At 41.4% G+C, this 25,402-nt stretch overlaps 1 protein-coding gene across 1 annotated transcript in view; it reads left to right on the top strand.

Moving 5' to 3' along the window:
- Positions 1 to 477: 477 nt before the first annotated feature.
- ARHGAP31 (Rho GTPase activating protein 31) overlaps positions 478 to 25,402 on the top strand; it is a 167,826-nt gene continuing 142,901 nt past the window's right edge. The window contains exon 1 of the mRNA XM_063446470.1: positions 478 to 1,215. Coding sequence (XP_063302540.1) covers positions 1,116 to 1,215 — 100 coding nt within the window. The 5' untranslated portion in view covers positions 478 to 1,115. The remainder of the gene's footprint in view (positions 1,216 to 25,402) is intronic.

Here is a 25,402-nt window from a genome sequence, read left to right as displayed (position 1 = left end):
AGAGGTGGAGTTACACATCTGGCAACAGAAGGGTTAATCTCTGTATGCAAAATCCTGTACAAACAGACTCCAGGCACCATAACCACTTAAATTCACTGAAGTTGTTATGGTACTTGCAATAATCCCACTGATTACTCATTTCTCTTCCACAATATGGGAAAGCCTCATATTGCAGCCATCAACATGCATTAGTGATCTCCGTCAAGGAAAGCACAGTGATTCTGGCAGCCTGGCCCCCCCTCAGTGCTGAGAGGTCCTGTCCAGGAGGAAGTAGCTGTGAGTTGGAGTGCAGCATTTCCTCCTAGCAGAGAGTGAGTGAGCCATCCCGTTATCTGTTGCATGTCAAGACTCCTCTCTCCCTCCCTCCCCCATTGTCACAGCACAGCCCTCCCCACTGTCTCCCCCCACCCCTAACAGTCACTGCCAAAAAAACAACCTCACCCCCCTCTCTCCTTCCTCATTTCCTTAACAGCATTTCCTGAGCTGGATAACCCAGTGATTTGTAAGAAAAGGAGGAAGGAGGAAAAAATAAGGATAGGTGAAAAAAAGTGGTTTGCAGACATTGGGTCTGGCCATGATGCATCTTTAAGTGAGCTACCCCCAGGATCTCTCTTATTTACTTAGCCATAGAGTAAGATCCCCCCCCCCCCCTCCATGCTGGAGAGCTGAGCACACTGGCAGTCCTGTTCTCCTGCTAGTGTACAGACAGGGCTCACTCTGTTTAGGTGGCACAGTTAGCTGCAAGCTGTGTCCTTCACTGAAGGGGGCAAATGCAGCTAGATCCCCTCCCTAATGCTGCCCATGTACTCTCCCCAGCAGATCCCAGGATGTGTGGTCGCTTGATCCCAGCTGGACAGTGTTCCCTTTATCTGAGGATCATCTGATCTCCCCCCCTCTCTCCCCACCCCAGGGTGACAGCTGAGACTCTTGGTTGGAGCTGCTGGCTTTCAATGGAGTAATCTGGAGGACATGGGACATCCCAAATGTGGAGTGCTGGCTTGCTGAGCTCAGGCTTGCTTTATTGCCTTTCACTTATTTAATTTTGTAATCTTTTGTTTGTTTGTTAATTTTTCACTGGGTGGGAGGGGGTGGGGGTCTCCTCTCTGGACCAACTAATGAAGAACAAGGGAGCTAAAACGAAGTTCAAGAGGAAAGGGTCATCTGGAGCATTTGGATGTGATCTGACAGAGTACTTGGAGACTTCAGGGCAGAATGGTAAGTCGTCTTATTTACTAAGAATCCCATGTGCCTCGCTTATTAACCCCATTCAAACTTTGTTGGAAACTTGTGTTACTGTGATGTGTAGCACCATGTCTGTGCATGATGTTAGCTGGATACTGTGTCCTTCATTGACAATTCCAATGGAATGCTTGTCCAGTCAGTGGCTGGATTAACCATTTGAGTGCTGGAGGGGGTAAATAGAAAGATCTAAATTTGTCTAAAAGATCTAAATAGTCTAAAAGACACTCAGAGGTTTGAAAAGTGTCTTAATTCAGATATAACTCATAGAGCCAAAGCTGTTGGAAAACTACAACTCATACCATGGCTAAGCATCATGGGTGTTGTTGTCCTCCCAGCAGGGAATCACATTCATGGCTACTCCCAATCTCTCTACTCTGCGTCTGATTAGAATGAAGTACAGGAACAAGTTTTTTTGTTTGTTTTTTTAAATAGAAATTGAGTTAGGAAGGGCATCCTGTACACATTAACCCCTTCCTTGCCAGGGAAACCAGAAATACATAGGAAATAAAAGGCTAATGAGAATATAGGCACTTTTTAACCCTATTATTTTTTAATAAAGACATGAAGGAGTTATAATATTTATACATATGGAGTTAAGTGCTCACCACCGCTGTCATGTGTCATGTATGGTAATTTTAATAAATGGGATAGTCTACTTTACTTGCCCATAGTATATCATTTCTTGTGTTATTACTAAAAAAGTTAAATAAGTAACCAGTAAATGAAGATGTAGTTTGTTGGTTCTGCGGGAACATTTGAGAGTTACATGGATTTGTCATATATCTTCATAAAATTCCAGTTCATTCTATAGTTTAATTGGATCCTTCATCCTTCCAGAACCTATTGGAAGATAAGAGGTTAAAGTGCTTATCAATATAACTGTATGACTTATGTAATCCTTGTCCCTCTAGGAAGAACAATGAGCTTAAAAAATGGCCATCCATCCCTATTACCTTTTTAAAGATTTTAGAATTCTATTTAGAATGCGTTGGCATATTCCACATTGCAGTCTCCACTGTCACAGGTATAGCGAGACTCTCTCAGCACAAATCACATCACACACAGGCATCTGTTGGGTACTAGTGTAACAATCTATACTCTCTAAAAACTAAACCGAACAAAATAACGAATGACAACCCCTATCCTGGAATGCTGATTATTTGCAACGCACAAGGCAGGGGGATCAGGGAACTTGCTTGTTAGTTTCACCAATCATCCTTAAAAATTGGGTATTTATTTTTCAAGAAATCCCTATTGGCAATTCCTAAAATATGTGAATGGGATCCATTCAACTGTTCGCTTTCATCTGATCATTAACAAATCTATTTCCTTTTGAAGCTGCTTTACATTAACTGTACTTAAAAATAGGGTTTGTATTTACACCCTCAAAGTGTGTTATCACCCACTTTTTGACCTTTTACATTTAATATTTTTTTGAGACTGGAAATCACTATAATTACAGGCCCCATAATTGCATATGATTGGTAATTATAGAGCCCACCAGTGGATTGCATTCATACGTGGCTTCTACAGACCTGCGGTTTAATGACGTTTGCATGTATGTGTGTATGGCTGGGCCTCCGGATTACTGAATTTTCTATAAAGGACGCTCCATCAGAATTTTTGAAAAGACTATATAGTGTTTCTTTTAACTCTCTATGTCCCATTCATAGGAAAACGGTAAACACAATCTAGTAACTCATATGACACGTTGCATCCACTGATCTCTTGAAAGCCCCTTAAAAATGATCGGCCTGTTTGATCCCTCTTTGATGACAACATTCTGAGTACTTGGCTACTGAAATCATAGTTTTGCCCACCAGTTCTGAAAGACACATTATCTAAATGCTTGCAAAGGAAGGCATTAATATGAAGGCTCGTAAAATGTTGCCTTGAATGTTTAGAGGGACACTCCACTGCACAAATGGAAAAAAAAAAGTCACTGTGTAGTAGATATGCCCCCAATGAAAAAAATGCACGCATTTAATAATGCATTTTTTAAATTAGGGATATATCTAAAAACATCTTGCAAAAACTGCAGTTGTCTTGTTTGCTGCCTTTGCGAGCCCTCCCCTTCTAACCCGGCCAGACTTTCTGTGGCTGTCCAATCACAGACTTCCCAATGCAGCTCAATGAGAAGTCTTTGCAAGGCAGGTGCTCTGGGCAATTGCTGCCTCTTTAGTTTGCTTCCACTGAGATAAACAAACCAGGAAGTAACAGGACCGGTCAGGTATCTGATTGACAGCAAGGGGGATGTGACAAGGTTAATTTATAAAAGTGTTAATTTCTATTGAAATTAGTACTTTTTGTAAATGAATAAAAAAAAAAACACACAAAAATTATGCATTTAGTTTCTAATAGCAGATCTTGCTCCTGGTTAGTGATGGCCACCACTGGAATTCCGAGACTCTGAGATGACACTCAGAGTGGACAAAAGTTAGACCACACACTGTATTGCTTGAGGTCGGTTGATACCACACCAGCTTTGCAAAGCATCATGGTAGTTGCAGTGTTATTGCAGCTGTGGGTCGGTCTTTTGGCCACACTAGGCCAACAATTTAGCCATAAGATCTGGGTACATGAGTTAGTGTACGCTTGATGTTCAATGACATCATTAGCTCTTTGGCCATAGTTTGAGGTGATGTCAACCATCATCGAGCATTTTATTGCAGCAGAATCAAGAACCAAACAAACCGAGAGAATCCAGTAGAAGAGAAGGCAGAGAGCATGATGAGCACTGTGCAATTAATTATTTGATTTCTGCATATTGGGCTCCTAAATGTTGCCGTCACTGTTCGAGGGCCTAAGAACTTGTTTTGTTTCTCTAGACATTAATCCATCCAGTAATTATTATTCTTTAGACTTTAATCCTGCCATTTGTAAGACTTAATCATTTTGCTCTTGGTTTGCGGACAGTAGTTCAATGGACACCAACAGGATGAAGTACTTGCATATGAAGGTCCTTCATTCCCAGAAATCCTTGATCTCTGGTCCTCTTGTGGTGCCAACAATGATTATTTGTATTTTTTTTAGGTTCTTTCCTCTGCTTTTGATGTCATGCGTACCTTGAGCTCAACTTAAGTACACTTAAGCTCTTAGTTGCCTTGAGGTTATAGTGGAAACATTGCGTGGAAACTCAGATTAGCTGACTATCTCCACATGGACTTGACAAGGTCAGTTCTGCTACAGGCCCTTAGGGTTGGTTTTTTTATGATTGCGAAAGGTGGTAATTGTGTTTTCATCCAAGTATTCCCACCTGCTTTGCATTCTATTGATCCTGTGAGGTGTTTATGCTCCCTGGTTAAATATAATTATATAGAGGCAACCTATCTCTGTCTTCATTAGAGGAAGTTTAGCCAATGGACAGTACACAAGCAAAAGAAAGTTGGCCTGCTGCAGAGTTCAGTCCCATCTGACCTGAACCAGGACGATCCAGCCAGCAGGGTTATTAGGTCATTGATTAGTGAATTCTCTGATGAGTTCAGCCATATTTGGTGATTAGACATTTTATGCTGGACTCCATCTTTATTTCTAACAAACTCCTCAAAAAAGCAATTGAAGGATGAGGCAAAATTATTTTGCCTTGCTTAGATATCACTTTATTAGCCAAAAATATGGTTTCATTAAAGGAAAAAAATGGAGTAAAATAACTATCTGTTGTTTCTTTTGCCCATAGAAGCTTGCTTTCCTCCCTTATACGTGGGCCAGTGATAAACTCTCCTCTCTACTCCCAGTCCTAGTAAATAGCATTACAGAGGGTAACCCTGTGGCACGGACACGCTGAGTGACGTGTGTTTCCATCTAAAAACTAGTCCTGTTTCTACTTTTTCACTAGATTGTGGTTTAGCCCGCAAGGAGATGAAGAGAATATTTGTTTTATTTGTTTTAAATCAAGTATAATGCTTATTATTTTTATTTTTTATTTTTTATAAAATTTCACTCAAAGGATATTTGACAAACTGTTGCTCAACCTAACTTGCCTGCTGCCGCCGCAGTTCCACACAAAGCAGTCACAGCAGAAGCAAGTTAAGTTAAGCAGCAATTGATCAGATAGCAGTAGAGTCTTGACCCAACATGGCCGGTCAGCTAGATAAAAAAAAAAAGTTAAATTTTTGCAGCAACAAAAAAAAAAATTCATAATTTACAAAATAATCATTAGGTTTCATTAAATGTAATAAAAGTTTAAAAAAAAAACGAGAAGATAAAGTATTATGACAGTCGTCCTTTTACTAAAAGTAATGCATTATGCTGCTGGTGCAGTAGGGTCATCACAGCCGTGAATCATAATGCACACTCCTGACTCGATTGCTTAATATTCTGTGTCTTATTAAAGAGACATTTTAGAGACCAACCAGTGGGGTCATGCATGACTCGTTCAATGAATCCAAGGGTCTTGGGGCCAAATAAACCTACTGATGGGCAAATTTTGGTTTTGGGCAATACCAATTTAGGAACTCTCTCGCTGAAGGCAGGAGCTTTGAAGCATGACTTCTAGTGCACATCAGCCTCAACTTCAAGTCCTGTATTTAGGTGAGTGACTGACGGTGGTCCAATTATGGTAATTTGAGACATCATTGTCTACAAATGACTTCATTTTATGTGAGGCAAAGCAGGTCTGTAATTACAGATACAATCTTTTTACTGTTCTAATAGCTTGGACTCAGCTCCAAATTGTGGGGATGTTCACCGATTTAACCCATTACAGTCAGTCTCTGGTGTTTAATTTGTTTTTTTTTTTTTGTTTTTTTTTTATTCTTTATTTTTTGTAGTGCGTATGATGATAACAGTTGCTTATGAGGTACCCCAAAGGCATTCCTCTAGCACATTACAAACAGTTGGAGCATAAGGGTAGACAATAAATCTTGCACTTTTTTGTAGTAATAAAATGAAAGGTTTACGTTGTTTAGGTAGTTAGGAGGTACATTTTTACAACATGTTCAGGCTTCAATAATTGTAACAATATAGTTTTGATTTTAAGTGTACATTTACGCTATAATCAGGCTTAGTCAGTGCTATGGTTAAATCGATAACATCGCGAGTAAGACAGTTGTACATTGCTAGCTAAATAAGCTGGCTGATACGATTAAGTTTTTAACTGTAGCCTATTGTTGTGGCACCTAGGCATTCTTCCACAGTGAGCCAGTCGCTTTTGATAGAGCCTATTGTAGTTTAAGCCTAGTAGTAGCAGTAGTAGACTATTCAGTTATGTGACCTCAACAGGAAAATGCTAAGCTAATATAAGAAGGCTAGCTGGTTAAACAATAAGTACCGCCAGTGTCAATCTTTATGTTTAGTATGCCAGCGAGTGCATATGATCATGCATTGCCATGACAACAGCCGCATGTAAGGCAGAATATGATAAAAGGTAACATTGGTATGACAGATACAGCATTTGCATATTTTTCCCTTTTTTTTTCCCTTCTTTTTAAAGTAAGAGAAATAACATGTCAGTCGAAATATAAAAAAAAATCAAATAAAAAAAATCAAAAAATCAAACATGCTTCTGGATAAACATATTAACCATATGCTAAAAGGATTGGTGGAAAATGAACTATGCTAGGCAAACTGATTTTTGCGCTAAAGGCATTCACATGGATAGGTACTGTGATTAATAAAGGTTTCTCCCGGGAGGCTCCCCAGGTATATCAGGTTTTTGAGTCCCGCTGTGAAACTAGAGGCAGGGAACATGCTATTACGGTGGGTGGACCTTAGGTTCATCTGGGCGCAAGGTGTGGGTACCGAGGGTGCACTGCTGGGGTACCGTGGTACCTGTACTCAGTCCTGGGGTCATCCGATGCCGTGCTGGGGTACTCTGCATCCCTGCCCCGATATTCCCGCTATTGAGCTCTGGTGCCTTCCTGGGTAGGGGCCCGCATGCAAGTTGTGAGGCAGGTTTTTAGGGGTGGCCCGGTCGGGTCGTGGCAGGTTAGTCTTTGCGGTTACCGCCGTTTTCATGCTGGGATGCTTGGTCATGTTTAGATGAGCAGCGTAGAATCTTCGTGAGCGGGGTGGTGTGGTCCGCCATTTTCGGGCTCTCTTCACCTTGGGTAGCTTGGGCCTGCCAGCGGGTCGCGGAGGAGCCTTGTAAGGTAAGTGTTCATTCTTAACTTTTGTGTAGCTCAGCTTTGTTTTGCACGGCTGCAATGTTTGGAGCTGGGTTCGCCTTCTCTCCGTGTAGTACGACCGGGATGTTTGAGCCGCCCTGTTGGCTGTGAGCGGGAGATGGGAGCAGATCTTCCCTTTGCCTTCTGTCCACATGGCGTCCGCCATTTTAGGTGTGGCGGGCGGGCTCCCTGGACTCAGTTGCCGTGTCGCAGTCAGTGCCACAGGTAGAGGACCGGGATCACCCCCTCGGTCCATAGGGGGGGGAAACGGAGCCGGACCCGCGCCGTTCTGCACTCGTGGCTGGGTTCCATGGCGCAGGATAGTGGGGCAGCGGCCGTCTGCCCCACTCACCGCAGGAGAAGGCCCTGGTTGGGGCAACATGGTCCTCTCCCCCCGGGGGACTGAAGCACGGTGAGCCAGCCTCTCCCTGGGTCCAGTAGTCCCTCAGCTCCGGGTATCAGGTCTGGCGGTCTGATTTCAGGCGGTGAGATTTGTTTTTAGAGGGTAAATTTCAGTGGCTTGCAGGAGCTGCTCAGGCTTGCGACCGTCCAGCTCAGCGGTCCGGCCCCGCCCCCGTTTTTTGTTTTTTATCTCCTTCAGATAGACAGCAAAATAGTTCACTATTGCAGGTTCCCCTTGATGGTCTGATTTCCATATCATAGCTTATACTTATCTGGACATGTATCGCTTCTATATACTGTAGTGCAGTATATCAAAAGTGCTGACGTACTTTCATTAGCTCATGAGACAACTTGGATGCTCACCCAATAAAGGTGTCGTACAAGCAGTAGACATTAACTATAATCATAATCTTGAAAAAGAAATAATATTAAAAAAAGGATATGTATGTGTGTATATATGTATATAATATTTAATTTATGCTAAACTATTGCAATCAGTATCCAGCCTGGCCTTTGCAAGGTACACCCTTAGCACCTTTACCAATCTATACTAAGTAAAAATACTATTTTGCACTGTAGATGTCACAGTGAGCTTTTGCACCTTTTGTTAAATGTGCTGTTTCCTCTATATTTGTAACGATATGTCTAGTAAGTACGCATTGTCCGATTTTCAAAATGGTGCTCACAGGCAAGGCAACCAGTAGCAGGGTCTCAGCAGCCCGGGCACTCCTTAAAGTAAGATTTAAGAGGGATTAGGAAGACGAGGGGATGTTTTTATTTCCTGTGGCTCTTAACCTCACTTTCTTCTTGCTGCTGATAGGATTGAGAGGCCTGTACAAATATCAAAAGGAATTTAGGGTAATGATTTCCACATGCAAAAAGTAATGGCAAAAGCAGGACAGACTAAGCAGGAATTTCAATGGGTCCATCTGTCCTCCACCTGCTTCTTCTTCCTCGGCTTCTATATCATGGAGGGGTGCCTAGCACCTCAGATCCGCAGCCAAATTCTATCAGAGTTCTGCGTTTTGCACTCGCCTCATTTCCTTTACTGTTGCGTTTATAGACGTATAAATGTACGAACACATGCACGAATAAAGCTGGAATTGTTTTATATTCGAGTATCTTGGTGTCTGCCTCACTTAGTGGCGATATAACTGGCATGGACCTGGCATTTGTAATAAGCAAAGCTTCAATGAAAAGTCATTGTAAAAGCAAAGCTAAAAATATTTCGAGGCAAAACGGCTAAATGTGTAACAGTTGCCATGGTAAATAAATAATGAAAGATTTCTACCCATTGCTCCTAACGTAAAGGGACACTTGCCATTTATTTATTTATTTATTTATTATTGCCATTTATATAGCGCCAACAGATTCCGTAGCGCTTTTGTCAGGTATTGGCACAACCCTTATTTTTTAAAAATACAGAATGTTTTTCACATTTTAATTTGCATTGTGTGCCAGGCTGTCCTGGCAATGCCTAAACATACTGCTTTATCCCGCGGCGCTGTGAGCACAGAGGCCAGGGTTTTAATGGGTTTTTTTTAAGGGAAGATTATGAAATCTGCATTATGTTTGTCAGGACTTGGATGTGCTGACAAACATCAATTTCTGGTTTAAAATCAATTAATTAATTAGGCATTATTTTGTGATACCAGCCGTCGTTATTATAGAATAAACCCCTTAAGGACCAAACTTCTGGAATAAAAGGGAATCATGACATGTCACACATGTCATGTGTCCTTAAGGGGTTAATTCAAGTAAACAAAATTCTTAGAAAATTCTCTAAGTGGTAACCTTACTTTTGAGAGGAGTAAAATTGTCCTTCATTTAACCTCTATTTAGCTGCAGCCAAGAGAACTGCAAGATTTTGCAAGCTGTTTTTAGCTGTATTCGAAATGAAAACATGCAAAATTAAATGCATGCAAGTATTTATTTGTGATATATCTACTAAACAGTTTTTTTTTTTTTATTTTGCATTTGGGCAGTGGAATGTCCCTTTAATGGAGAAAATTAAAGTAAACATTGTAAACACATTTAGCAGTAGCAATAGCTAGCTATATTTATGTCCTGGAGTCAGACATTTTCTTATTCATAAATTAAAAGGACCTTGTCCCTTAAAAAATGTATTTCCATAGATCAGTTCAAAAGAATAATGTATTCTGAAGTGATCATGGTGCTCGGAGTGCACTTATCGAGATATTCAGTGTCGCAAACATTTTGTAAAAAACAAATAATAACTATATAAAATCTTATATAACATATTATCTCACCCAAATCTACTTAAAGAATAACTTAATAAAAGTAATAAAAATTGTAATTGAGTAAGTGTACACTATTTACATTCATAGGGACTCTTGAACAGTAGGCTATGAAACAGAATGGCTGTCCTAAATGTCTATGCTAGCCATACACTGATTTTAAATAAATATAAATATCAGATTTTTTTTGTTAGAAATAAAAAGCGCTTGGCAGGGAAGGGGTTAACGGGTGAGATAAGGACACGTTTGAAGAGAAGTGGGGCTTACACCAGGAATCCTATCCATTCAATAAAACAGGGTGACAGTCAGAAAGGTTTGCTCTCTGCATACAGAGAAGCTGCTGTATGTTCATGCAGGACAGAGGCGTCCGTTGTCTGGAAGTCAGATGTTGCCGCAGTCATTTTATCTGAGGCAGAATATCTTACGTAAAGCTACCAGGAAATTTCCGTCGCATTTCAATGCTGCAGTAATACAGAATATTGTAAGCCGGACAGCTGCAAGGATATTGCTTACATATGTGAGCAAGTATAAATCTGTCTTCATCTCCATCTATTCAACACAGCGTTCGCTATAAGCACAAAAAGCTGCTTTACTTTACCGTTGTTTTTTTTCGTGTGTTTGGGAATGTTTGCAATCATTTTAATAATCGTTCAGATTCACTTGATTAAAAAGGGAATGATGTGTCTCTGGAAATTACAACACTGAATAAAATATTGAAACTCACGTGTAACTAGTGCTAACCTTTTTTCATGTGATGCTTTTTTTTTTTTTTTTTTTTAAAGGGACACTATAGTCACGAAAACAACTACAGCTTATTGTATTTGGTCTAGTGAGTAGAATTATTCTCTTCAGCCTTTTTGCAGTAAACACAGTTTTTCAGAGCTATAGCAGTGTTTACATTACAGCCTAGGGATACCTCCACTGGTCACTCCTCAGATCGCTACTAGAAGTGCTTCCTGGGGCAGTGCTGCACAGTGTGACTGGAATTCAATGTCTCCATCCTCTGCATGCAGACAGTGAACTTTCCTTAACTCCTGCATTGATTCAATGCATTTCTATGAGGAGATGCTGATTGGCCAAGCTGAAATTGAACGCTGCCTCCATCCCGCCTCCTTGACAATCTCAGCCAATCCAATGGTTTTGATACTGGGAAAGCATTGCATTGGCTGAGATAATCAATTCAGCCCCTGCAGTCTCACTGCTCAATTCTCTGCCATTTACGAGTTAAATCACATGCAGCCGTAGCCACACCTTCCCTGGCTTAAACTGGCACAGCCTTTTACGTTTTTATCTCCTGCTCTGTAAATTGAGCACACGCTCCTGTATCATTATTTGCCTCCACAAGTTCTGCTAGAGACAGTTTTGTTCTAGGCATTCTGTCTGTGAGTATTGGAGGGAATGCAGAGCTCAGATTGATCTATTACTGAGATTTTTTTATTTGATGTCTTCAATTATATGTTACTTACATGTTTTTATTGTTATTAGTGTATTGCTACACGGTATGCAAATATTCCAAAATTTTACCATATGCTTTGTATTTTTACTATTTGGAACACTCACTGTGTGGATATGGATTTTTAATTTGCTTTTATTAAAAGTGTGTGTGGGTGTGTGGGTCAGGCACATGGAAATATTTGGCCCCCTAGGAATGCATCATCAGCCACAGATATGTTCCTAATTAGTCACACACATTAATTAACCACATCCATTCTTAATTACCCCCAACAAACAAACATTCATTTATAAATATTTAAAGAGACACAGATACATATCACTATGCATGTCCACACAGGGCAGGACTGTCCTCATTTTACGGCTTCTTCCCAGCATCCTTTGCCTTTATACAATGCGGATGTTGGGATATGACATCATAGCTTGTCTTTTACGCATGGCATATGAGGGAGTGGAAAAGTGGTCTGTCCTAACGTAGCACAGCTCTGATCCTTCCCTGTTATACATCACGCTTAGATAGATACCCTCAGGCTATAGAGATACAGGCTCCTAGTGGACGCGGGGACCACAGTCAGAATTGTAACCTTCAGAACAACATTGTGAGGGACATTGCACACTCCCATCAGTAAAATCACCAAAATCAGCCTATCGGTCTGTTTTGACTTGCTGTTTTTATTAGTATTGTGTATCTCTGTCTGTTTTTATGTTCTGATTGAGAGAGGTTTGAATTTTGCCGCTGATGTTCCAGTGACCAGGATAACGGTGTATTACTGCACATGTTACAGTGTACATTCCATCTATGAGCCTGAGGTCATAGTAATGTTTATACTTCACAAGAATATTTTCAGCTTTTACAGGTTTTATTTGCAAAATGTATTGTCCATCGGTGCCCACAATCCGTCCATAGCCAGGAGACACCTTGTGCATAACTGGGGCAAGTGTGGTTCTTTAAATGGCTATCTTTCTAAAATGTAAAAAAAAACATTCTCCAAACAATAGTATTATTTCTCTTTGTCACAAAACATTGACCCAATACTTACTGTATCTTGTGGCTCATTCAAGGGAATACAAAGTACATAGCGTGATCCGTACAGAGCTGTAAAACAAGATAGGCGTTGCTTATCACACTCAGCCAACCACACACCATTCTAAAATCACTGCTTCACATGTTAAACTGGTTTATTCACAGGCAAGTTAGTCGATTTGACGTGATCAGTTCCTCAGATATGCGTGGTGACCATGGATGTTTTTTTCCAAGAGAATTACCTGAGCTGGATTGTAGTGTCAGATACAGCAGGAAGTGAACTGTGCGACAGAAAATCGCTTCCCCAGCCTGCTTGCTACAGCACATGCTGGAAAGAGCCATTAGAGGAAATGCATATACAAATTTTACAACATGACAGGAGGCTTCGTATTTGCTTAAGTCTCTCTTTACTAGAACACAGCAGCACAGAAAACAACCAATCAGAAAAAAGTTAGGTACTATAAAACTCCCCTCCTCATGCATCATTTCCTCTTTCTTTGCTGCTCCGCAGACAGTACAGGTCAGAGTACCACTGCCTCCTGCTTCTAGTGGGTGACTTTGGGATTTAATATGACTTATTTAGGGTTTATATTTGGTATCATATTATATTTGTTATTTATATTTTCTGTATTCTGTATTTAGTTATATATTCTTTCTTTTTTGGTATCATATTTTATTTATTATTTATTTTTTAGGTATACTGTATTTAGTTATATATTCATTATATTTAGTATATATTATATATATTATTTATTTTTTAGGTATACTGTATTTAGTTCTATATTATATATTATATTTATTATTTATTTTTTATGCATACTGTAGATATAATTTTGTTATATTTTATATATTATATTTTCTATTTATATGTTTTATGTATATTGTGTTCAGCCTTTCCCTTATTAGGCTTACAGTTTGGGGATTACTATCCTTCTGATTCTCTCCTTCCCCTGTACCCTCGGGGATTTTTTCCCTTCACGTGGTGGTTCTAGGGGAGTTCTTGGGGATCCCTTTCAGTTGCTTCCCCTCCCCCAACCCACCCTCTAGCACCATGCGTTCCGCCATTGCTTGCGCTGGCTACAGTGTTCGCTCGGGGTTTCAGGAGACTAGCCGTCTGGCTGCCTCCTCTGATTCCCCGAGCTCCTTCATGTGTATACCGGCGGCCGGCCCGCTCGAGCACGTGGCCGTCTTCCGCGATCGGCTCCTTCTAGAGCCGCGGGCGTCCGACCGGGTAGAGGAGGGTGCTCCTGCTCGCGGACCCTCCTCCACCCACGGTGGTCGGATCTCGGCTGGCGCTACCATGCGGTCTGCGCCGGCTGATTTAATCAGGTGCTTCCTCTCTGAGAGGACAGTTCATTCAGGTCACTGTTTCCTATGTCAGTGTATATATATCATATACAGGGTATGTGTCCCAGCTTGCTGTGAACGTTAGGTAGATTTACACCTCAGATTGCTGGTTTTCTATACAGGGTATATATCACAGCTTGCTGTGGGTGCTTATGGCAGTTTTCTTCACAGATCACTGTATTTCCTAGGATAGTGTATATATATCACAGCTTGCTGTGAGTGTTGGTAACAGTTTACAAACAAGATTACCGAGTTTCTATGCAGTGTGTATATCAAAGATTGCTGTGAGTTTGCTGTCAGTGTATATCACTGATTGCTGTGTGTTTTACTGACAATGTATACCGTATTTCACAGATTCTGTGAGTTTTGCTGACAGTGTATATCACAGATTGCTGGGTGTTTTACTGACAGTGTGTATCTAGATTTAGTCTTGCTGACAGTGTATGTCACAGATTGCTGGGTGTTTTACTGACAGTGTGTATCTAGATTTAGTCTTGCTGACAGTGTATGTCACAGATTGCTGTGAGTTCTACTGACAGTGTATATCACGGATCGCTGTGAGTTTTGCTGACAATGTATATCGCAGATTGCTGAGAGTTTTGCTGACAATGTATATCGCAGATCGCTGTGAGTTTTGCTGACAATGTATATCGCAGATTGCTGAGAGTTTTGCTGACTGTATATCACAGATTTCTGTGAGTTCTTCTGACAGTGTATATCACAGATTCCTGTCAGTTACAGATATTTATGAACTCTGTTATACAAACTCTGTACAGGGTGTATACAGTGCCAGTTGGCCCTAGGATTCATGTGCTTCTCAGTATATATTTTTCTGGTCCTGCTATGAGGTCTCAGATGAGACTATTCTGGTATGTATTCTCTGCCCATGGCGTATATATAAGCCAACAGACCTGGCTCTGACTCAAACTGGTAAGGGAGACCAGTCTACGCTGATACTATACAATTCTATCAGATTCTCGGGGGAATTCATTGAGTTGGCTATCGTTAGCCCTACTCCTGGAAGTGTCCATGGTTACAATACCCTTCAGGTGGTATGATGATGGTAATCTGTAATAATGATAAGAAATTTCTAACAGATCTGTGTGAGCATGGGCATACCAATTCTCAGTTTAAGGAGAGTATTGCTCAGTGTATCTTACATTCATGGACATGATGGTAACTGGAACAACTTCCGCTTATACCCCATACAGCTAGAATACCACTATTTGCCTGCTGGTCATTTAGGGACTGCCAGTCCCGGTTCAGGCTATTCACACGGCATTACGCTGTCTAAAAGGGTTGGTGTCTAGGGGTCCTATGTCACAAGATGCTCTGAGGATCTACAATTTATTTAGGGACCTCTACCCAAATTCAGAGGTCCCCATTACTCATTCAATACCCATTGTAACGCGCTGCGGAATTGGGTGGCGCTATGTATTAATAACATAATAATAATAATATAATAATAATACACAACCCAGGATTGGCCTGCTATGTCTGTGCCCCATTGATTGGCCTGCTATGTCTGTGCCCATTAGAACGGCCTGCTATGTCTGTGCCCATTAGAACGGCCTGCTATGTCTGTGCCCCATTGATTGGCCTGCTATGTCTTTGCCCCATTTATTGGCCTACTATGTCGGTGCCTATTTGTATGGCCTGCTATGTCGGTGCCTTTTTGCTTGGCCAACTATTCTGTGTCCATTCGTTTGGCCTGCTGGGCCTGTGCCCTTCTGATGGGCCTGCTCTATTGGTGCCGAACCCCTTTTGGCCGCAGGCCTGGGGGAATATCACTGAGGAAAAGCCAGTGCCCACCAGTGACATGGAGTTAGGCAGGTGTCCAGACAAGCACCATTGCCATACTATCCAAGAGGACACCAGTATACGGCCATCTGAATATGGTGGGAAGGGTGAAGGCCCTAAACCTCATGCCTGAAGGGCAAGGTTTCTTATGAAGGCCCCGGACACACATCCACGGTTTGCACCAGACCTGCAACGGCACATCTCCAAGGAGAACTTTGCACAGGCAAGGACCGGTATTCGGACACCTACAGGAGAATGCAGTGTTTTCCTTGTCTTTAACGACTAACTCCGTATCTGCCTCCCAGTATCCATATAGGTATCGGTAGTTATTCCTGCGTTAGGTTAGCTCCTGGCCCTGTTCAGTGGGGCTTACTTGTCTTACCTTCCGGCCTGCTTTTTGCCTTCTAGTTGAGATAGAATTTGCGTTTTTACTCCTATCTACGTTATTGTTGTTTTTTGTTTTCGTGACTTCTTTTTCCTTTCGCTCGGGTCGTCGAGAGGCCTGAATTCACCTCCTCCGACCTCCCGGGCGCTCGTGGATTGCGGAGAACGTCTCCAGCTTTCCTCAGACTACCAACGGTCATCCGCGCACAGGATCCGGACGGTCAGTTGGTAGTTTTCCATCGTTGTTTCCGAAGATTGCCCTCAGCCATATGCTGAAATTAGTAATTGGTGTACCCTGCGGTTGGTCACCCTGAGTCTCTAGGGACTCTAGTTTGGGTCTCAGGAGGGTGCGGCCCTCCATCACCTCGATTCAAGACTATTTTATCTTCAGGAACAGAGAGTGAACCCCTCTCAGATACGGAACCGGACACTGATTTGTTATTAGAGGGCGCAGCCCTCCCTCAACCTCAGCCAGGTAATGAGCTGGATACAGAGGACATGTTTGGAGGACACATTCTCATAGAGAGAACCGGTCACGGATGTAGACTCTACTGTTGGGTTATTTACAGGTGCGGCCCGCTCAGGCTATCAGCCGGACACTATCACGATATTCGATCACATTAGTAGAGAGCGCGGCTCTCTCATACACTTGACGCTCTACAGTGCCGGCCATTTGTTCACCACATAGGCTTGTACCCGTGCATAACATCGATGACTACTTGGAGGGGCGTCCCTCCTGCTTTCAATTAGGTCTGATGTCCGTGCTACTGATTTCGTTATAGAGGACTGCCTGGTCATGCAAGATATACATATTTAGACTGGATCCCTCTATTCTCTCTCCTGTATGGATCTACTGGATCCGGACCGCTGTAACACACGCGAGGCATTCTCACAGAGGTATAATGGGGGGAGACTCCCACTTATTTATACACACTCCTGAAGATGGTACGGCTACCGGATGGACCTCAGGCATTACGTGAGTGCAGTTTTGGTATTTTCTGCACCATATAAACAGAGGATTTCTTTCTGTTTTGGATATCCAGTCCATTACGAACAACTGCACAGATAGTTTCTCCCATATTTAGATGACAGGAGATACGGAGACCTCCATGGAGGAAACGGGCGCTGCCTTGCTCGAATAACAAGATTAAGGAAGACCTATTACCCGATTTGAAGGTAAACCGTTCGCATGGATCTGATGGTAAGACCGGAAACCCCGGTTGTCTTGAGTTCCCTGGTCATTACGATCTTGGGATAAGATGGCAGGACTGCCCCATCTCCTCGGAACGCATACCTGGTGAACAGGGTTCGGAGATGGTGGGTCCTCCGTCTATACTCTATTTATCCCTCTTGGGAGTCGTTTTGTTTTGAATTCGCGCTAACCTATTTTTCAACTACCGTCAAGGAGACCTACGAGACTTTATGGGGGTACCTGGTGTGCCTTGACTCCTACACCGACATCTTTCACTCTTAGACGAGGACATATCTGGATGGAAATCTGCACTCCGGTTTGCACTTCCCATCCCTTTGAATATTTCTGGGATTCACTATTCCCAGAATAGTCGACCACCGTTCCTCCCCACAAGTTCAGTTCGGAACCCTGAATGGACGTCCTTTTGGAGTCTTTCCTCTACCGCGTCCGAGGATTACACAGTCCACTTGGAATATTGGAATCGCTTAGGATACGGCTAGTTTGACCACACTCTTGCCTGCATTATAAACTTATTCTCGGATGAGACATCTCACCGGGGAGGCCAGGAGGGAACGAAAGATCCTACTCGGTTCTATTGCGATTTGGTGGTGGACTTAGGCGCATTCTTTGAGATTGAAGATCTGCCTGCAAGGCCACATTGCCGGGTGACCCTGGCACGATCGGTGGAACAACCTTACACATCAAGAGTTGAGACATGGGGGCAGTGTCTTATCGTGGCCCTAAGTCCGCAAATGACCTTCAACATTTTATTACTGCAGGGAAATGGCTAATAGGTCAGCTTGCCAGCTCATGGACCTGCTGGTAGGTAACGGGTCGCAACCCCATGTACAATGGATCTATCAGCGGATGATGTTTTTTTCCCGTTTTTGGGATACTTCATCAACTTGCATTGTCATTTATCGCAGTTGGAAAGTCCATTTAGGTTTGCTCGGGTAGCTCAGAGAATAGGTACCAGCGAAACAAACAGTGTTGGATTTGTTGACTGAGCGTTAAAACAGCAAATACGAAGCCTCCTGTCATGTTAAAAAATTGTAGATTATGCTAGCTTTAGTGTACCTATAATCTTAATTTTATTAATGACAGGAAGCGAGTATTTCCCACCCATTCTTATCCCTCCCTTGTTTTATGTTAATAGTTTGGATTATTCAGGTACGTATGCAACTCTGCTTATTGTCTCTGCTACCTGTCGCCTGTTCTTATGCCTATTTTTTCATAAGTAGGGCTGGGATACATTTTAAGGTAATTTTGGTTGCTACATTGGGTGCACACATGTTTGTTCAGAGTACATTTCATTGGCTAACCAACCTGTTCGATTCTGTTTTTTCTCTCGTTTCAGTTTACAGTCCATCAACGCTATCTGGTTTGGCAGTTCCTCTCGGATGGTGGACATCGTTGTATTCATTGTATCTAGGACTTTGTTTCTTCCCCATTATGTTTTCTGCCTTTTATTCTGTTTTTGTCGCAGATTGAAAGAGGAAATGATGTATGGGGAGGGGAGTTTTATAGTACCTAACTTTTTTCTGATTGGTTGTTTTTCTGTGCTGCTGTGGAGTTCTAGTAAAGAGAGACTTAAGCAAATACTCGCCTCCTGTCATTAATAAAATTAAGAGTATAGGTACACTAAAGCTAGCATAATCTACAATTATATTTATTTATTTATTTAATTATTTATAAAATATTTTTACCAGGATGGATACATTGAGATTTCTCTTGTTTTTAAGCATTTTATGATGAATTAGAATTTCTGCTCTGGGAGACTTAAGATAATCCCTTAAAGTGCATCTGCCACTATTTCTTACTTAAAGGGGGCGACCATCTTGGCTTGATTTTAATACGTCCTGACAACTTCAGAAGGAGGTTAGTGTGAGGGCATCAAATCCCCCCACCTCCGCCCCCCCCCCCATTGTTGTTGACCTGCAACTCCTCTAATCTGTCAGCCTACGATAGTCCAAGAATTATGGGAGTTTTTTTTCTTAGAGGAGTGGGTTGGCCTTGGCATGACTTATCAGCTCAGACGTCTTGTATGTACGCTGCTTATTCTGAAAATATCAGGACTTGCTAACCTTTCCCTACCACAAAAAAAAAAAAAAAAAAAGGGATAAATGAAGAGTTAGTCTAACCATGAAAATCAGGCCAAGATGGCTACCTTCAGAATGAGTACAGCATTTGGAATGAGTACATATTCCTGTTAGTGTTTTATAGCCTAGCACCGGTGTACATAGAGATTACGTACTCTCTTGGTTTACTCGGAAAAAAAGGGAAACAAAATGAAACACACAAACCAAATGTTACAATGGTTTCCAGATGTATCAGTAGGGTAGATACGAAAAGTAACAAATATGCATAAATTGTGCTGAGTCAGCCTCATGTGTTCTCATTAATCTACATCTGTTCTCTTCCTTCAGTGAGTTGTTTGGAAGGTGGATAACGTATCAGCGTCTGCACCGGTACTTCTCTCACGGTTCCCGGGCAGAGATGAATAAAAGCCTGTTAGACAGTAGTAGCGATGGTTCACCAGGGATGTGCGCATATCACGAGTCTGCTCAGAGATTTTATTGCTAAGCTCCTGCAAATAAGCTTTTTGGCAGCAAAGTTCTGGATCGTCTTCCAAGTCCACTAGAAGGTTACGCCCAATGTTCAGGGATGTTTTGCATGAAGTCATTTTGAGCACATGGAAAGCTCATAATAAGCGTAAGGAAAATGTGTGTTTAGCTTCTTAAAAACAACTAAATAAGGAGACACGACTTCAAGCAGTGTCTGAAAATGAGTAAATTCTGTGCTAGTTAAACTGAGATTATCAGTCTGTTCGATGCAGAGAGACTCTTGGTCGATACATTATGGGCACAAGTCATATTTGTATCCCAGGTTTTAAGAATATAGGGCCAAAATCGTTTCCTGAATACAAGAAGAGGCAAAGTGATTACATTTCATGATAGGTCCATGAAGCCTTATGATGGATTTTCACATACAGAAATGGATCAAATACAGAGAAGGAGGTATTTTTGAGGACAAAAAGCAAAGACGTAGAATAAGAGGGGCGATTTGAAATTGGAGGGCTTAGAACTCAGGAGTATTGTGAGAAAACACAACTTTATTAAAAAAGTAGTAGATACCTTGTTTAGCCTTCCTATGGACACTGTAAAGGCTAACATTGTGATGTACATAGCGCTGCAGGACAAATAAGTAAAATCAGTGTGAGATTTAAAGTACCACGCTGGGCACCATAACAATTTAATGGCAATGAAGTTGCTATGGTGCCTGGAGTGTCCCTTTCATTATCAGTTTGCTGGTATCTTCTAGTGCCATCTATATTCCTGATTTGTCTACATAATAACCCAGGACAGTGTGCATTGTATAACATTTCACTTCTTGATGAACCTGTCCTATGAGCGCTCGGAGTACAAGGTGGGAAGGGCTGTTGAATGACTACAGGGAGAGATTATGTTTAAGACGTAGTATTGCTCAGGGGGTAATCATGAGTCTGTTATTAGCCCATATGTTATTTATCCCAGAAGGTCACGAGGCTCTGACTTTCATTTCTTAAAACATTGGACCTACTTGAACCACGTTTATCCCGATAAAACATCTGGCACCGGAGAAGTACACGTGACAATAGCATAGCATTACAAATGCTCTGTAATGTGAATTTAAAAGAATAACTCTAAGCATCCTTATAACTGTGCACTATTCCAAGGTTCGTGGTGCAGAGAGTACACCGTACTCTTTCCCAGTGAATTATAATTGTTACCATATAACTGCCACAGATATAAGAGCCCCCTCAGCCTCCCCTCCACCCCCCAAATTGTCAGGTAGACAAAAACCTTCCAGGATGCCTGCGTCAGTTTTGTGGACATGTAGTTGACATGGTTGACACCTCCGAGTCTCTGCAAACCGTTTGTAAATGTTACTGATCCTGTGTGATAAGTGAAACTGCTACTGGGGATAGACTGTTTATCCCATACCCTCCCCAGGACGGGATTTAAGTGATAAGATCGACCCCATAGAGCAGAATGAGAGGTTTCTTATTGGTAGATTATCTTGTTGTGAGATTGTGTAGCCAGAAGATGCAGACGGATTATCTTACCATTTAGGATCCCAGAAGGTAATTATTTCTTTATTTTTTGCATTACTTAATGTATTATCTATATAATGCATTAAATATGTACAGGGTTATTTTTTGCCCCATTTTATGCCCCTTTAATGCAGATCTGTGCAATGACTCTTGCGTTGTCTTTCTATTTGTTTTACGCAATATTAGATTTGGAAAACTTTACATTTATTTTGAACAGGGTTATTCACAAAAGTTAAATGTGTCGTGAATTCAAAGTGAATTTCAATTAGATCAAATTTGACTTCATACAGGCCAAAATAGCCGATTTAGAAAAATATAAAACCTCAATGTCATTCCTGTGTTCACTTTGTCTATTTTGGACATAGATTTGAATTCAATTTCAATTTACTTTCAATTCCGAGCAATTCTCTCTTTAGTGAATATGCCTTTAAGTGTTTCTTTGAAAGTAATGAATAGGTGATACTTTGTAACGGTGTTAGCTCAACTTCCTGTCCTTGTTAAAGGGACACTTCAAGCACCATAACAACCTCTGCTCATTAGACTGCATACGTTTGCTTATAACCTCACTGATTTGCATTAAACCTGTAAGAATGCTTTTTGAGTGGCAGGCTGCAAAGAAGAAAGCTATCCAAGTATTTGAGTGGAATGCACACATTATACATGGCTCAGACTCCCCGACAGGCTTCTTCACACATTACTGTGAAGGAGCCTGAGCAAAAGATGCATGCGTGTGTTCTAGCAAGATTTGTGTTTGATAGTACCTTTCACAAAACTGTGATTGGAGCTGACAGGAAGCTAATAGCAGACCTGTCCAACTGGTATCAGCTTATTTGAAGAATAGAAATGCTATCAAGTCTATAGACTGTAAGCTCGTTTGAGCAGGGCCCTCTTCAACCTATCGTTTCTGTATGTTTTCTTGTAATTGTCCTATTTATAGTTAAATCCCCCCTCTAATAATATTGTAAAGCGCTACGGAACCTGTTGGCGCTATATAAATGGCAATAATAATAATAATAAGTGCTGAACGGATTTCATATAAATATGTCTCTGGTTAAGGGCCTATGAGATATTCTCAATAGCCTTTAAACATAACATTTGTCTTTTGATTCACTAAAGTAAGAATTTCAGGGAAAGCAAAGTAAATTTCAAATTAAAGGCCAAATTAGCTGTACTGAAAAAACGACTCAATGGGAGATTTTTTCCAGTTCATAATTTTTTTACCTTAAATTTGACATTCACAATGAATTCCCTGCAATTATCACTTGGAGTGTAATAACCCTGTTAGTGTTTAAAACTGTGACATATAAAACATGTTTTAATGGATTTTGTTTATTTGTAACCCTGTTTCTAGCCCATAGAGTGACTGAGTGACATAGAGTGTCATAGAGCGCTGATGTCAGAGGAAGCTACAAAGTATCTGTTCTGCTATTGGTAATATGAAAATGCCTTAAGGCTGGCAAAGCCTCATAGGAGTAGCAGTTCAACCTTTCTGGCTACCCCTGTTTCAGAGGTGCAGTCTTCGATTTCCTGAGCAGCAAAATGAAAATAAACTTGGAGTCTAGCTCCACTCCCTGGTATTTTAATACCGGAAACCTGGTTGTCTGCCCTTATTCCAAAAACCACTGTTCACTGATTTCCAATAGCTCGTCCATATGAAAATCTCATGGAGGAATCCTGCAGCTCTCATTCACTCGCACAGGCGCTTCGCCTACTTTTTTAAAACATTTTTGTTTTGTTTTATGCATTTATGTTATTACCGCTGCAGGTAACATTTGAAGTGTGAGTGTGGCAATATCAGAAGCCCTATAAGAAATCAGAAAGCATGACTTGATACTGGTCTGCTTACTCACTAGTCCTTTGATAAAAAGCTTGGGATTGACTGTGAATTCTCAGCCACTTCCTGTTTCCAGTGCGAGAGTGTTATCTAGGTATTATCACGTATGTTATTTTCACTGATAGATAAACACATTTATTGTAATTTAAAGACACATTACTGTGAGTATTATCACTGTGGAGCTCTGTTATACACTCAGACACATTACTGGGAGTATTATTGCTGTGGAGCTCTGTTATACACTCAGACACATTACTGGGAGTATTATTGCTGTGGGGCTCTGTTATACGCTCAGACACATTACTGGGAGTATTATTACTGTGGAGCTCTGTTATACACTCAGACACATTACTGAGAGTGTTATTGCTGTGGAGCTCTGTTATACACTCAGACACATTACTGGGAGTATTATTGCTGTGGAGCTCCGTTATACACTCAGACACATTACTGGGAGTATTATTGCTGTGGAGCTCTGTTATACACTCAGACACATTACTGGGAGTATTAGTGCTGTGGAGCTCCGTTATACACTCAGACACATTACTGGGAGTATTATTGCTGTGGAGTTCTGTTACACACTCGGACACATTACTGGGAGTATTATTGCTGTGGAGCTCTGTTATACACTCAGACACATTACTGGGAGTATTATTACTATGGAGCTCTGTTAAACACTCAGACACATTACTGGGAGTGTTATTGCTGTGGAGCTCTGTTATACACTCAGACACATTACTGGGAGTATTATTGCTGTGGAGCTCTGTTATACACTCAGACACATTACTGGGAGTATTATTGCTGTGGCGCGCTGTTATACACTCGGACACATTACTGGGAGTATTATTGCTGCGGAGCTCTGTTATACACTCAGACACATTACTGGGAGTATTATTGCTGTGGAGCTCTGTTATACACTCAGACACATTACTGGGAGTATTATTGCTGTGGAGCGCTGTTATACACTCGGACACATTACTGGGAGTATTATTGCTGCGGAGCTCTGTTATACACTCAGACACATTACTGGGAGTATTATTGCTGTGGAGCTCTGTTATACACTCAGACACATTACTGGGAGTATTATTGCTGTGGAGCGCTGTTATACACTCGGACACATTACTGGGAGTATTATTGCTGCGGAGCTCTGTTATACACTCAGACACATTACTGGGAGTATTATTGCTGTGGAGCTCTGTTATACACTCAGACACATTACTGGCAGTATTATTGCTGTGGAGCTCTGCTATACACTCAGACACATTACTGGGAGTATTATTGCTGTGTAGCTCTGTTATACACTCAGACACATCACTGGGAGTATTATTGCTGTGGAGCTCTGTTATACACTCAGACACATTACTGGGAGTATTATTGCTGTGGGGCTCTGTTATACACTCAGACACATTACTGGGAGTATTATTACTGTGGAGCTCTGTTATACACTCGGACACAGTACTGGGAGTATTATTGCTGTGGAGCTCTGTTATACACTCAGACACATCACTGGGAGTATTATTGCTGTGGAGCTCTGTTATACACTCAGACACATTACTGGGAGTATTATTGCTGTGGGGCTCTGTTATACACTCAGACACATTACTGGGAGTATTATTACTGTGGAGCTCTGTTATACACTCGGACACAGTACTGGGAGTATTTTTGCTGTGGAGCTCTGTTATACACTCAGACACATTACTGGGAGTATTATTGCTGTGGAGCTCTGTTATACACTCAGACACATTACTGGGAGCATTATTGCTGTGGAGCTCTGTTATACACTCAGACACATTACTGGGAGTATTATTGCTGTGGAGCTCTGTTATACACTCAGACACATTACTGGGAGTATTATTGATGTGGAGCTCTGTTCTACACTCAGACACATTACTGGGAGGATTATTGCTGTGGAGCTCTGTTATACACTCAGACACATTACTGGGAGTATTATTGCTGTGGAGCGCTGTCTGTAGACGCACCAACAACATAGAGTTCCTAGAAAAGAGGGACATTAGGATAGAAAAGAGGGACAGAGGGAATTGGGCTCAAAATAGGGACTGTCCATCCTAAATAGTGACACTTGGAAGGTATGCTTACGTATCAAAATCACAAATCATTTTCTTTGCCAGGGATACTGGGAATTGTATTCTACAGCAACTAAAGTGCCACTAGTTGCCTTTTTATGGATAGATGGCGTATGCATTTAACACACTATGTGCTGAATATGATAGTTGTTAATGTCAATGTTAGGATACCTCCCCCTCAGTGTTAGT

This window comes from Pelobates fuscus, chromosome 1 (assembly GCF_036172605.1).
Source record: "Pelobates fuscus isolate aPelFus1 chromosome 1, aPelFus1.pri, whole genome shotgun sequence".
NCBI classification, from domain to species: domain Eukaryota; kingdom Metazoa; phylum Chordata; class Amphibia; order Anura; family Pelobatidae; genus Pelobates; species Pelobates fuscus.
Note: the sequence above shows the minus strand (reverse complement) of the source record. Positions and strands in the feature narration are given on the sequence as shown.